The sequence below is a fragment of the Phyllostomus discolor genome, chromosome 10 (assembly GCF_004126475.2).
Source record: "Phyllostomus discolor isolate MPI-MPIP mPhyDis1 chromosome 10, mPhyDis1.pri.v3, whole genome shotgun sequence".
NCBI classification, from domain to species: Eukaryota; Metazoa; Chordata; class Mammalia; order Chiroptera; family Phyllostomidae; genus Phyllostomus; species Phyllostomus discolor.
Window position 1 is genome coordinate 61819798 of NC_040912.2, and position 14621 is coordinate 61834418.

Here is a 14621-nt window from a genome sequence, read left to right on the forward strand (position 1 = left end):
CTCCTGATATGATTGGCAACTACTAAAACATGAGGGGAATATGGAAAGAAACCTGCAGACTCTTACAACTCTATGGTATTTTTCCAATTGTTCCATAGATTATTGCATATGAGAGTAGGCTTGGCACCGAGAAGAATGAAGTATAAGATTGGTGTGTTCTTTAGCCTTTAATTCTACAAACAGTTCCAGAGTTCCCTTTATGAGTTCTTTTTTGACCTTCCCTCCTTTTTGCAATGTGGCATTTAGAATATCACCTTGTGTTTCCATATTTCCCACTTTTGCACAGTTAGAGACTCTGTATGAAGTTAGAAACTACAAAGAAACAGGCATATCCAAGCAGTTGAGGAACTTATTATAGGATGATCACACAATTTACTGAAACTCATCATAGGCACAGTTTTAAAGCTACTACAGAAACACAGGGTATATGACTGTGCAAGGGGATGGTGATTGTTCTGTATTGTTGCTGTTGTTGTAAGCAGAATCCCCTCATTGAAGCTTGCACGTATAAACTACCAAAACAAACAAACAGAAAAGAAACCCAGAAATTGCCCTGGTAAAAATTCACAAATATTTCTGAAATTGGACAAATGCCTTACAACATTGTTCTTAAATTATTTTATATCATGTGTTAAATTCCTTTATAAATAGATTCCTTCATCTGATCCTCTTATTTGCCACAAAATTCTAAGGCAGCAATTTTCAACTGGTATGCCACAGAATTTTTAAAAATATTTTATTTATTTATTTATTTTTAGAGACTAGAAGGGAGGGAGAAAGAGAGAGAGAAACATCAATGTGTGGTTGCCTCTCATGTGGCACCCACTGGGGATCTGGCCCACAACCCAGGCATGTGCCCTGACTGGGAATCGAACCTGTGATGCCTTGGTTCACAGCCTCTGCTCAATCCACTGAGCTACACCAGCCAGGGCTGCCACAAGAATTTTTAAAACATACAATACCTAACTAGTTAGTCAGTAGTACTGACCTCTTTTCCTTTAGATTGTCAAATTAAAAAAAAAAAAAAAAACAACAACGAACACAAAAACAGCTATTCAATGTGAATGAATCAAAACTATACACTTTTTTGTCAGACCAAAAAGATATATTTTTTGATGTGTCACAGAATTTCATTAATTAGTTTACATATGCCATGAGAGGAAAAGGGTTGAAAATCAGTGTTCTAAAGGAAAGAATGTTAGATTGTGATCTATTTGATTCCTCACCTTTTTGTATCAGTTCATGAAGCTTGGTAAACATTATTTAGAAAGGGATTATTAGAGATTTTTCAGGACATAATAAAAATATAAAGTACTTTGCCACACAGGTAATGGAAAATCAGTCTTACTGTGTCATTCACATTTATTTCAGTACAAATCCTTTTGTTAGTAATAGGCAGAAAATCATGGATTCCAGAAACAATAGCTGTACCCAACCAGAGTGTCTGGGTTTTTCTTTAATTCTTATGAAACTAAAAATATTTGAGACCATGTAATTGAGTCAGTTTTATTGACAAGTAGAACATGCTGATCTCAGGTTAATAAATTCCAATTAATTATTGATTCAATTATTCAGTAACACACTAAATATGTCATTTTTTTCTCTCCCAGTTTTGGAGTAGGTTACTAGAGCAGTTGAAGGAAATTTTTATTTTGAAGGGGTTTAATATCATGGAATCATTTTAGCTTATGTTACAGAAAGCAATAGGATATAGGGAAGATGGATTTAGAGAAAGTGGAACCTAGGACCAAGGAATAATGTGTGAGAGTAATAATCTAACTCACATGCTCATATACATGTATACACAATTGCAATCATTTTTTTTTCAGATGGAGTATCTACTTATAAATATCCCTCATCTGGAATTGAAGGTGTTTTGGGTTTTTGTTTTTTGGTTTTGAGCTTCCAGCTTCCAAAAGACTTCTACGACTGTGTGTCATTGGGTTCTGGATTACTTTATTTTGATCAACTCATTATTCAGTTTATTGATGATGTATATATTTTATGTTTCTTTTTCTCACTATGTGGTCTCCTCCTGATGGAAAATGAAGATTGCTGTGTCCACTGTATCCTGGCCTGCTTGTTCTGTGAATTCCTGACCCTCTGCAATATTGTCCTGGGACAAGCTTCATGTGGTATCTGCACCTCAGAAGCCTGCTGCTGTTGCTGTGGAGATGAAATGGGAGATGATTGTAACTGCCCTTGTGACATGGATTGTGGCATCATGGATGCCTGTTGCGAATCGTCAGACTGTTTGGAAATCTGTATGGAATGCTGTGGAATTTGTTTTCCTTCATGAATATTTATCTTTTGTTTGTGTTAAAACTGGAGAGTGTTTTAAAAAAATTGTTAAGAAGAAAAGCACATGGTAAGATTCTTATGAAGCAAACAACCAAGTATTTGCTCTGTTAATGCATTTAAAGTAATCTCTAAAAGCATTTTTTTCCTCTAACCAAATCTACATGGTTTAATATGTAAAATTTTAACTACTTGTAAACTTCTTAATAGAAAACAATGACTAAGAGACATTTTGACCAAAAAAAAGCTAAATATCTCCCCCTTTTCATACATATTTCTGTTTCTTTTAATCATTTGCAGAAATGTCTCTCTCCAAATGCATTATTTCTCAGTGGGTACTTAAACCAGACTTTTTTTTTTATGTGTATCTATTAATGATTAACGGTAAACATTTTTACTTTAAACTTTGGGAAACAAATCCAAACAATATTTGGACACCCAGTGTTTATCTGCATGCTCTGTTTTCCACTTTCTCCATTTGTTCAACAGACATTGAGTGCCTAGGGTATATCATCTCTTGCTGAGATGCAGAGGTGGATGTCATTCAGTTTTCAACCACAAGAGGATACATTTTAGCAGAGGAGAGAGACCTGTAAAAAATGAACCACAAGGCATACCAAAGTAAGGATTATGAGAGAGAGACTCAAAAAGCTATGGGAATAAACAGAAAAGAACAGCTAATATCTATGGAATATTCAGAAGGCTTCAAGCAGAATGTGACATTTGAGGAAGCCTCTTGATTCATCTGCTGCTTGAATGATTATTTAGATTTAGAACAAAGTTTTAAGTGAATAGCCTGAACTATGTGTGTCCTTAAGGGAAAATGAAGCTAAAGAAAAGTGCCTTAAGTATGTGTTTTCTTTATGTATTTATAGTTGTAGGACTCTAGCTTTAAAAAAACTATAAAATTTAACTAGAATATGCATTTTTACACATAACTTAAAAGTTATAATAAAGTTTTGGATAAAAACATAAGGCCTTATTAAACAAGCTATATTTTATAAAGAATGTGAAATAGTTTTGACAAATTAAATTTAAATTAGGAGATTTTTAATGTTACAATGCCAATATTTTGATTTTGTTTTATTCAAAAGTTTTCTTTTTTATTTGAGAGCTGTGTGTATTGTTTTTTAAGGGGAGGTTATATGTTTGTTTTGGTTTGTGTCTGAAGCAAAGTTATGTTCTGTACATAACACAGTTAATCTTTAATACAAGTCATTGCAAACAATGGGAGTCTCGACATCCACTACTGTGACCAAATTTCAGTGTTGCAATTTTATGATAAATTGAACTAATATGATATGTTATAAAATCTTAAATGTACAAAAATAAGTCAGTTATACAAGTAACTATACAGTTATTGAGATAGAGACTTTGTGTTGCACAGATAAAAGGAGGAGGAAATTTTCACGCTATGCTCTCTCCTGAGTTTGATCTTCCCAGAGTTGTAGTTTGGTTTCATTTAATGTAATGTCTTGTGGAAATGTTGAAAGTATACTTTAGATTAATAGTTATTTTCAATTTTTCTGGCTGAAAATAAAATTACTTATAAAAACAAATGTATTTTTTTAGGAAGTTTTTAGCAAACCTAACCTTTTAAGAGAGGTTTTAAATCTAAAGTATGACAATACCAGCTATGTTTTCTTCTTTAAGAGGAAACCTAGTTTCTACTTATATCTTTACTTTGAGGGCTTAAAAACAAAGTTAGCAAATTCTTGAATCCTCTGTTTACACACATACATACACACAACTTTAAATGTTCTGGTTTAAATAGAATTCTAGTCATCATCTGTCTTTCTCTTCCTTGTCTAAAGCATGTGTTTCAGTTGTTACATCAAATATAAGAACATCTCTGTACTATTTCTTACTAACCAGAATCTGAGTATTTACCTATACCCAGCATTACCTTAGGCGTATATATTAGGAAGTAAAACTGTCATCTGTGTATTGACATATAAAGCCTTTTAATGGACCTGAACTTGTTAAACTATTTCACTTTTTATCCTGAAAAAATTTTCAACTAAATGGTTTGTCTAATATTTAAATATATTCTGCTACTATTCATAATAAAAATATTAGCACTTTTAAATAATATTTCTCTGTAAGAGAGAACACTAATGGAATTCTTACTTTCATATTTGTACCCATAGTACTTTTCCTCTGTTGTCTACTGTGCAGTCATTCCATAAAAAACCTTGTGTTATTTTTTAAAATTAAAGTAGGCAAATGTGAAAATAGTTACAATATATTTTAGCACTTTGTATGTAAAATGTTTTGTTCAATTATATGGCCATCTTGACTAAGTGTTATAGTTTACAGTTATAGATTTGGTCTCTTTTTAAATATGGAAACTTAATCTTAAATATTTTAAATCTCAACCTGTATTATCCTGAATATATTATTTTGAAATAATAAAAATGACCTCTCTCTTGTGCTTCAGAATATTTTCTAGATATGTGCTATGTCATTGATATTTGAACAAATTCAACTATAATTTTAAAACCCGAGGCTTTTATCTTGTTACTTCCATTTTTGAAGTTTTTTTGTAGGCTCCTTATAGAAATCACATGAGTCAACACCCATAATAAAGTTGAAGGATTCAGACTAGTTTATATTGCAAATTACAGTTGACATATGATTTCAAAACAAAATATTTTTTCAATGTTCATAATATGTCAAAATTTAAGTTTGTACCTTTTTTAGTAACTTGTTTTCATTCTTTGCTTTGGAATTATCTCCCAACTTATAAAAATTAAGGTAATTTAGAAAAAAAAACACATTTTATTGATTATGCTATTACAGTTGTCCCAAGTTTCCCATTTTGCCCCCCTCCACCCAGTATCAGCCTCCCCTCAATCAATCCACCCTCTTTTAGTTCATGTCCATGGGTTGTGCATATAAGTTCTTCAGCTTCTCTATTTCCTATACTATTCTTAACACCACCCCTGTTTATTTTGTACCTACTAATTATTTTTCTTATTCCCTGGACCTTTTCTCCCATTCTCCCTTTTCACCCTGCAAATGATTTTCATATCTATTATTCTGTTCCAGTTCTGGTTGTTTGCTCAGTTTTTTTGTGTGTTTTTTGTTTTTTTATTCAGTTGTTGATAATTGTGAATTGGTTGCCATTTTAATGTTCATAGTTTTGATCTTTCTCTTAAATACATCTGTTTAACATTTTATGTAATAACAGCTTGGTGTTGAACAGCTTGGTGATGAACTCCTTTAGCTGTACCTTGTCTTGGAAGCACTTTATCTACCCTCCCATCTTAAATGATAGCTTTGGTGGATAGAGTAATCTGGGTTGTGGGTCCTTGCTTTTCATCACTTTGAATACTTTTTGCCAGTCCCTTCTTCCTTGCAAAGTTTCTTTTGAGAAATCAGCTGGCACAGTCTTATGGAAACTCTTCTGTAGGTAACTTTCTTCTTTTCTCTTGCTGCTTTTAAGATTCTCTATCTTCAACCCTTGGCATTTTAATTATGATGTGTCTTAGTGTGGTCCTCTGTGAGTCCAACCTGTTTGGGACTCTGTGCTTTTTTTTTTGTATGTCTATTTCTTTCACCAAATTAAGGAAGTTTTCTTTCATTATTTTTTCAAATAAACTTTCAGTTTCTTGCTATTCCTCTTCTCCTTCTGGCATCCCTATGATTCAGATGTTTGTGTATTTGAAGATGTCCCAGGGGCTCTTTATGCTATCCTCATTTTTAAAATTTTTTTTCTTCTTGCTATCTGGTTGAATGCTTATTTTGTCTTTTCAATGTTCCAAATTGTTGATTTGAATCCTGGCTTCAACCCTTCAACTGTTGGTTCCCTGTAGATTTTTTTTTATTTCACTTAGTGGAACCTTCATTTCTTCCTGGGTCTTTTTTATCTGTTGCCATATTCCTTGAACATACTGATCATCAGTGTTTTGAACTCTGCATCTGATAGGTTGGTTATTTCCATTTCAATTTAGGTCTTTTTCTGGGGTTGTGTTCTGTTCTTTTGTTTGGGCTATATATCTTTGTCTTTTCAATTTGTCATCCTCCCTGTGTATGTTTCTGTGGTTTAGGTAGAGCTGCTTTGACTCTGTCTTAGTAGAATGGCCTATTGTAGAAAAAGCACCTGTAAATTGGGTAGGGTAGAGCATTAGGTAATTACCAGGATGGGGCAACCCGCTTCACCACTTTGTGGCTCTGTGTGGGAGGTAGGGCTCAGATAGGGAACAGTGCCACTGCTTGGCTTCTGGAGGTTTGCTAAGCATTCACCCCATTTCCAGTCACTTCACCAATTGCATGTATGCAACTGGAGCCCTTCCAGTGGTTGCCCTGGTGCTGAAATCAAGAGTGGGTGGGTTTGTGTGTGTTCTAAGACCTTTCAGTGCCCTTTAAGAGGGGTCTTCTGAAAATCTGGCAGTTCCTTCTTCCACCCCAATCCCCACTGGTTTTTATAGCCAGAAGTTATGGGCATTTATCTTCCCAGCCCTGGAACCCTGGGCTGTACAGTCTGGCCTGGGGCTAGGATCGATGGCTCCCAAGACATCCCTCCCAGGTTTTATCTACTACAGTGAATGTGGGACTGCTCATTTCACCACTGCCATCACCTTACCATGCCCACCCCACATTCCCTTGCCTCTCTGCCTGCCTCCACATCTCCACTTCTCCTACCCACCTGGATGAATCCTTCTTTAAATCCTTGGTTGTCAGACCTCTATATAGTTCAATTTTCTGACAGTTTGGGGCATTGTTTTGATGTTTAGTTATAAATCAGTGGTTGTATGAAGAGATAAACTGTGTCTGCCTACGCCTTCATCTTAACCAGAAGTCCAAGGTAATTTTTTACGTATCATACATTAAATATGAATGATCTACGAAATTAGGTATTACATTTAATAAATTTCACCCAAAAGCAAGTCATCATTAGTATTTTCATCTAGGCTTTATATTTGGCACAATTTTTAAGTAGCAGGAAAATTTTTATAGTTAGTATTTAATCCACTCTATCACTTTAGAAGTCTTTTGATTTTGAAATATAATAATTTTATTTTTTGTTTTCTTACAGTATATCCAATTTTCTCACCTAGTCAGTGTTTCTCTGAACAGTTCAAGGAGTAACCAAGGTAACCTTATGTAGTAACATTCCATTCTTTATCTATACAAACTATCAGTGCCCTAGATTCCAATGCCATAAAAGTCAAAGTCAGTTCCTAACATAAATAAGACTAAAGTCCAGAGACTTTGTGGCTTACCCTTTTGAATTCCAGTTCAAATGCTTTGATTGACCCAACCACCTAATGAATAAGTTTATTTATTAATAAGGTTATTTTTTCAAATTATTTAAGACTTTATGCCCTTTCCAATTACTTGTGACTTGCAGGCCTGTAGTTTTGTTACATCTAATCTGACAGGCAAGATGAAATTTCATCAAATAGTAAAATAGCATTTTTCCCTTTTACACTAATGTAATAAAGCTTACCATTTTTGTTTGTTTTCAAAGGTGGTTAAGATACTGATAGGTTTATTCCACACTTAATATTTTTAAGTCAAAGACTAGGTACTACAAAGAGAGTCTTTTTAACCATTTTCATGCCCCACTATAACTGGTAACTTTTTAATGACTTTTCTCTAGGTAACTCAAGAGAATCACATAACACTCAAGAAGTTTCAACCTAGGAAAGAAGGTTAGCACTTCCTATGAGAAAAATCTGAGTTTCAACAGTGACACTACTAATATTTACTTGCTTATTTAAGATTGCTTGTAGAAATTTTGGTTAAAACGGAAAGGGTTGTGGAGAAGGGGTGACATTATTATACAGCCCTAATGTGGAGGGTGGTTTTTGTAAAAACTAACGCTTGATGACAAATAAATAAATCAAAATTTATATTCACATTGCAAAATTCCCAATGAATAATGGCCACTTCCCCTACTTTAAATGACTGGAAATTAAAATACTGTATAAGTAATCAAATTTTAATTAAGTCAATACTCAATCTGGAAGTAAAAAAGAATTATAAGAAAAGCCACAGCCAAGCCCCACCTAGAAAGCAGGATCTCTAGGCAAGCAAAAATCTGTACCACCCCATTCTTCATAGAACTTGAACAATAGTGTAACATTTCCCACTGGGGCTACAACTATACCTCCAACCCACCAGATGTCAACATGAGTAGTTTCCATGAGTAGTTTTCCAACTGACTTGGCTAGTAGTTCTAGTTCTACTTTCTGACCTTTATTTATGCCTTCTATGCCTTACCTCAGTGCTCACTAAAGGATTCCTGAATTTCTTTGTGAAATGACCATGAAGAAATAATTTTAGATAACCATCCTTTAGCACATTATCAACATGGGGTATAGATATATATGTTAAAAACAAAATATAGCTCTGCAATTAAGTGTTCACTTCCAGGCAGATCTTTCTTTGTGTGAGTTTCAGTTGAGAATGTAATTTTTAGGAAAATAGTGAAAAGCAAATTCAAACAAATTCTAAGTTTAGCTTGAAAAATTGAAAAGGTTCTTAAGTTCTGTGTGATGCATAAAGGGATAGAAGCAAAGGAATTACATTCCAAAGCCAAGAAAGAGAGTGTACAAAAGCAGTTGATTCACTTGACATAGTTCATAGCCTTTCACAAAAGAATAAAAGCCTGTTGAACAGGGAACCAAAGGATCTCATTATAGGATGAAGCAAAGCCGTATTAAAGCTTGTGCACTAGTAACTATGTCTAAAAACAGCCTGCTGTTTTATATTGAACCAATACATTTCTTAACTTGGTAGGTCGCTGTGTAAAGAGGTACAGAGCCTGTCTGCTGGATGCTATCCCAATTACAGATACGGTGGAGTAGTGTCAAACACCTACAAATACTTAGGATTTCAAGCAATCTACAGTGAAACAAAAGTTTTAAAATGTCATCTCAAAACCTAGAAAGCGCAATTCATCCTGTGTGTCTTACTCTTCGAGTCCTGAGATCACCTTTATTACATAATTTAATGTGGATGCCTCAATCAGAATGCATAGTTCTTTCAAGGAATGAATAGTGACTATAAGATAAGGAGAATATCTTTCAAAAGCAACACCTTCACATGACAAGGCATCTGTGATCAGCTCTGCAGAAATTGTGTTTTATTGGCGTTGAGGTGAAGGAGGAGGAAAATACACATGAATACACATTGTATTAGATTTTGTTAAACAGAATAATTGGGCATATTTACACAATTAAACTTTAGTAAACTATTGTGCCAAATTAACTATAATACATATTCTAGTAAAAGTAAATTGCAATCCAAAGCAATTTGACTGCCAAAGATACTTTTTACCTAATTATTCCCACATTAGTTTATAAAATTAAATTCTAATCACCAAAGAAAATGAAATGATGGTGAGAATCATACCTACAGATTAGTTAAAGCAAAGATATGCATTTCTTTTATTCAAACTCAGTGCTTAAAAAGAACAAATCCATCATCTTGAAATTTGACTTGTAGGTTGACATTAAAAATAATATGAGTAGAATTTTCAGTGGGGTAAGCACAAAACTAGTTCAAGTTGTGTCACTCTCAATTACTGTACTCAGGTGGTGTGCCCATTAAAATTCCCACTTGTGGGTTTCGCTCACTATGCAAATGGGGTCATTACCTGGAGAATTTAATTGGTTATGACACTGGGAGTAAGAATTTTCCTTTCAAAATAAACCTACCCATACACATTTTCACTAGAAATTTGGTTGTTATATATACATTGGATTGTTTTTTTCTCTAAATATTTACTAAAATTAGACTCTTTGTTTACTTTTTCAAATAATTCAAAGTGGATCCAAATTAATTTGATATAGTTTTATTTATTAATCTATAAGACTAGTTGGAATGAATCTTCTGTAAGTCATATTATCAAAATATTATAAGAAAACTTTTTATATTTCACACCACCCATCACACATGGATGCATTTCTTGTAAATAGCATTCGAGAGACTTCTCCCATTTTTCTCCAATTTTGTCCCTTTAAAAAGGTACAGCTGCCTTTTGGACATATAAAAAATATACAGTAATATTGCTGAGGAGCCATGTCCATAGTACTTGCAAGGTCTTTATATGCACTGATAAAGTGGGATAAGGTTATTGCCAGAATTAGTTCTAGAGACACTTCTACCAAAAGCCATAAGACAACTGAATTTAAGAACAAACATCTGGACTTATCAGGGCAATCACTTCATAGGCTATATAAATGTCTAATCACTGTGTTGTATACCTAAATATAATATCATATGTCAACTGTAACTGAAAAATACATTTTAAAAAGTAAAAAGAACAGACAATAAATCAGTGTAAAAATTGTAGCTCTCCAAACATCTACCATTTGTTACATTGATTGTGGTGATTTCAACTAAAGAAAACCTAAGTTTATAGCCACCCTAACAAGAACATTGATAATGTCCTGAATGTGAAATGAACACTGAGATTACAGTGTGGTTTGGTGCATATAATATTAAACTGGGACTGGTGATTGCTGGTGTGGGGGGATATAAGGAAACCAAATGGTAGTGGAAACAATACAATATTGATTTAAAAAGTTGGAAATCACTTCTATTCCATTTCCCTGATGTGGTCATCTAATCTTGACTATCTTCATTGTCATACAGCTTACCACTTGAAGGGGTGGTATGTTTCATTATTGTGCCAATAAAAAGTGTTACAAATTTTTTTAAAAAATGTTAAACTAGACAATCAGAAATTTAGTTCCCAGAAACTCACTCTTTCACCGGTTCCCAGGGTTAACTTAAGGTGGGGAAAGGATCGCCATAGTATTAATGATATAGTCTCAGGGAAGCTCTAACAATTTTTTTAAAAAGAGAGCTATGCATTCTAAATTTTTACCATTATACCTAGTCATATAACAGGTATACGCTTTATCACTAGCTTAGCTGGACCTAAAGATAATGTTTTCCTTTAATGTAAAAAGGAATTTTCTAAAAGCAAAGAAAAAATAAATGAAGGGTTATAGAAGAAAAACTACTACAAATTCATAACTGGACTATTGGACAGGATTTTTAACATCTGTAACTATGGGAAATTTCCCATAGAATATCAAATATGGATCCAAGTCTCTAGCATTCATTTTTCTATGATATTTCTAATTGTGCCCAGAGGATAAAAAGGAGTTGGCGCATCCAATAAATATAATAATTTACATGCGCAAAGTTCTCTTTGAAGTTAATAGGACCTATGGAAAGGGGAGTATGCACCACAAAAATGAGTGCAGCAGAATATAGTTCTTTCTTTTTAATATGCAATGGTATTGTGACACATTAGGATTTTCTTACTGCTTATCTCTTCTTTGTATGTGACGTTTAAGTTGGAGTTGAGCAAAGCGTTCCATGTGTAGAGGAAAGATAGTCAAAAAGAGAGGATGTTATGATTGGCAAATATATACTCAGAGACCAGCTTTGTAAGATAATATCCCAAAGTGATAGTGCCTGACATTTGTTGAGCTTGTTTAACTTTTCAAGAGGAAACCATATCCATTTTCTCATTTGATCTTCAGAACCCTATGATTTATTTAGGATATATATTTTTACTTTCACTTTGCAGATGAAAAAATCAGGACAGATTTTGTAAGTTTATTTTGTTAAGTAACACAGTTCCTAAGGGACCTATGAAACCTGATTTTTAGTCTCAGATATTTCCATTAAAATGGTATATTTCTTAAGTTATCTTACATATAACAATATAATAAATTATTTAATCGCCACTGCCCAGCTTGAAGCTGAGGTGGGGACATGGAGATTTGAAGTCTTGCCTGCTCTGTCTCTTGTCTCTCATCTTTTCTACCCTGACTGGGTATCTTGGTGTGTCTGTAAGGGAGACCGAATTTATAGCTACTGTGCTACTTCTCTCTTATTGCATGCATTGACCTAAAATTTCTCACTGTCTGTGACTACTTATCAATGATTATCTTTTTATTCCAAGATGAATGAGGAGTCAGGAGTTAGATATTCTTTCCATGACTGTTTGTCAGTCATTCTCCATTTGTCCCTGCAGATGGGTATAGTGCCTCTGTCTACTCTGCCCAAGGCTCCCTTGCTTTCTGATTCCCAGTTGCCTCTGCTTGATGAGACATACAGGAATTTAGAAGGCAGGAGGACAGAGAGGACAAAGTACTGATTTCCACCTCACTCACTGTTGTGCAGTGATTTTCCACAAGCCGTTCTCCAGACAAATGGCTCTTGTCCAATTACTGCTATACCACAGCTACAGCTCCCTGCTGTTGCCCCTTCAGACTTAGAGAAGTAATGTTTCCTACACTGCTGCTTGTTCCTGGTACTTCAAATTCCCTTTTTGGTTACCTTACAACTGATTGTTTCTCTGTAAACAGTCACTTTCATCAAATGCTCTTCAATTAAGCCTTTTGAATGAACCATCTGTTTCCTGCCAGTACTGTCTACTGAGGTGGTAAGGAAAAGTGAGCTTGTGTGTACACAAATATACATGTCTGAATCCCATCTTGTTACTATGTACTTCTAAGATCTATCAAAATAACATAAATCCTGGTGGTCTCTTAGATGTTTGTGTCTATGACATGGACAGTTAGTCAAATCTAATATCACAAGAACTACACTAGACACTGCAGAAATTTACTTAGCCATTCCATGTTCAATGCTCACATGTTCCCATGCTAAAATTTAACACTACTAACAAGATGGGGATGGGAGAGGTAAGGAAAGAGGGTATCCAAATTTTATGACTGAGTTTACAAAGCCTTAGGATCCCTAGTAGATGATGATGTTTTTCTTAGTTCTGACAACATGAAATTATTCAACCATGATTGTCAACATAAGCAAAAACATAATAGAAATTTGAGCCTGGAAATTAATCCACCCAGAAATGTTCATTTGGTGATCCTATATGAATGTAACCAATAGTATTAGAACAGTTTATTGTGACATCTCTAGGCCTTCAAAATTAAATAGTTCTAAGCTTAGGTCTGATATCATCCTTAGACATCCAGTTCAACCCTAGGTTAGTAAACTGACAGTATTTTAATGGACATCTCAAATATCCAATCCATTAATTGAGGAATATTGAATAGTCACCTTTTTGTGCCAGACTATGTGCTGGGATTAGTGATATCAAGGTGTCCATCGACAAGTTCTCAGTTGAGAGAGAGAAAGAGAATATGAGCATTGATTTTATAGAATTAGAGAGTTATAATGACAGGTATAGCCTTTGCTGGTGTGTCTCAGTACATTTAGCACTGGACTTCGAACCAAAGGGTACCTGGTTCAATTCCCAGTCAGGGCACATGCCTGGGTTGCAGGCCAGGTCCCCAGTAGGGGGTGCTTGAGAGACAACCACACATCGATGCTTCTCTACCTCTCTCCTTCCCTTCCCCTCTCTAAAAATAAATAAATAATTTTTAAAAAAGGTATAATTGTTATGAGAACAGAGAGGTGAGAGTGAATAAAGCTACCTAGGAGAGTCAGGCAGCTTTCCCAATAGAAAGAGAAAATATTTATGTGCACATTCTGAAGTTGCAGTACTGTTGGAAAATATAAAGAATAGAGGGTGATGGGAAGAAGCTGAACTGAGTCCAATGAGGCAGCACCTTAAGTGCCTTGCTGATGGCTTTTGAACTCTGACCTGTAGCAATGTGAAACCTTTCAAGAATTATAATCAAGAAAATGGTGAGATCATATATATGTTTTGAGAGGGACAGCAGCATGAGTGATGGACTAGTAGAGATTAAAAATAAATTTGGGTAGGCGGTTAAAAGATTGTGCATTCATTTACACAAAAGATGGTGATAGGACACTTGAGATGGTGAGCATGTGATACAGATGATGTGTTATAGAATTGTATTAATATATTCTATGTAATTTCATTAACCAATGTCACTGCAATAAATGCAATTTTTTATGTTAAGATTTGTTTATTGTAACATAAACTATTAGTTATATAGACTATGGAAAATCCATCCTACTGAAAATCATTTCATCAATGAATTTTTTAAATTTCCAAAAATAAAGAGTTTCCATTTTCAAACTAAAATTTGATATATTTTTGAGGGGCTTTCTCTCAGTTCTATTTCATAAGTCAGTTATTCATGTCTTGTGTTTATTTTTATAAATCTCATGCAGTGTTCTACCATTTTATATATGGATTTTATATATGGTAATTTATCATATATACATAATCAACAAAAGAAAAAAGCAAACAAAATATAACCAGAGACATTGAAATTAAGAACAATCTAACAATACCTAGAGGGGAGGGGAGAAGGGTTTTCAGGAACTACGATAAAGGGCACATGGACAAATTCAATTCTAAAAAGTGGAGAAAAATAAATTAATTAAAC

At 34.2% G+C, this 14621-nt stretch overlaps 1 protein-coding gene across 4 annotated transcripts in view; it reads left to right on the forward strand.

Annotated features, from left to right (window-relative positions):
* The window catches only part of MDFIC (MyoD family inhibitor domain containing), a 132848-nt gene that overhangs the window by 102348 nt on the left and 15879 nt on the right, over positions 1-14621 (forward strand). For 3 of the 4 annotated variants that reach the window (XM_036010825.1, XM_036010824.1, XM_028526126.2), the window contains one exon: positions 2052-4735. The exons of the other annotated variant lie outside the window; for it this stretch is intronic. In XM_036010825.1, coding sequence (XP_035866718.1) covers positions 2052-2299 — 248 coding nt within the window. In that variant the 3' untranslated portion in view covers positions 2300-4735. Of the gene's footprint in view, positions 1-2051; positions 4736-14621 lie in introns of those variants that run through there. 4 annotated transcript variants of the gene reach the window in all.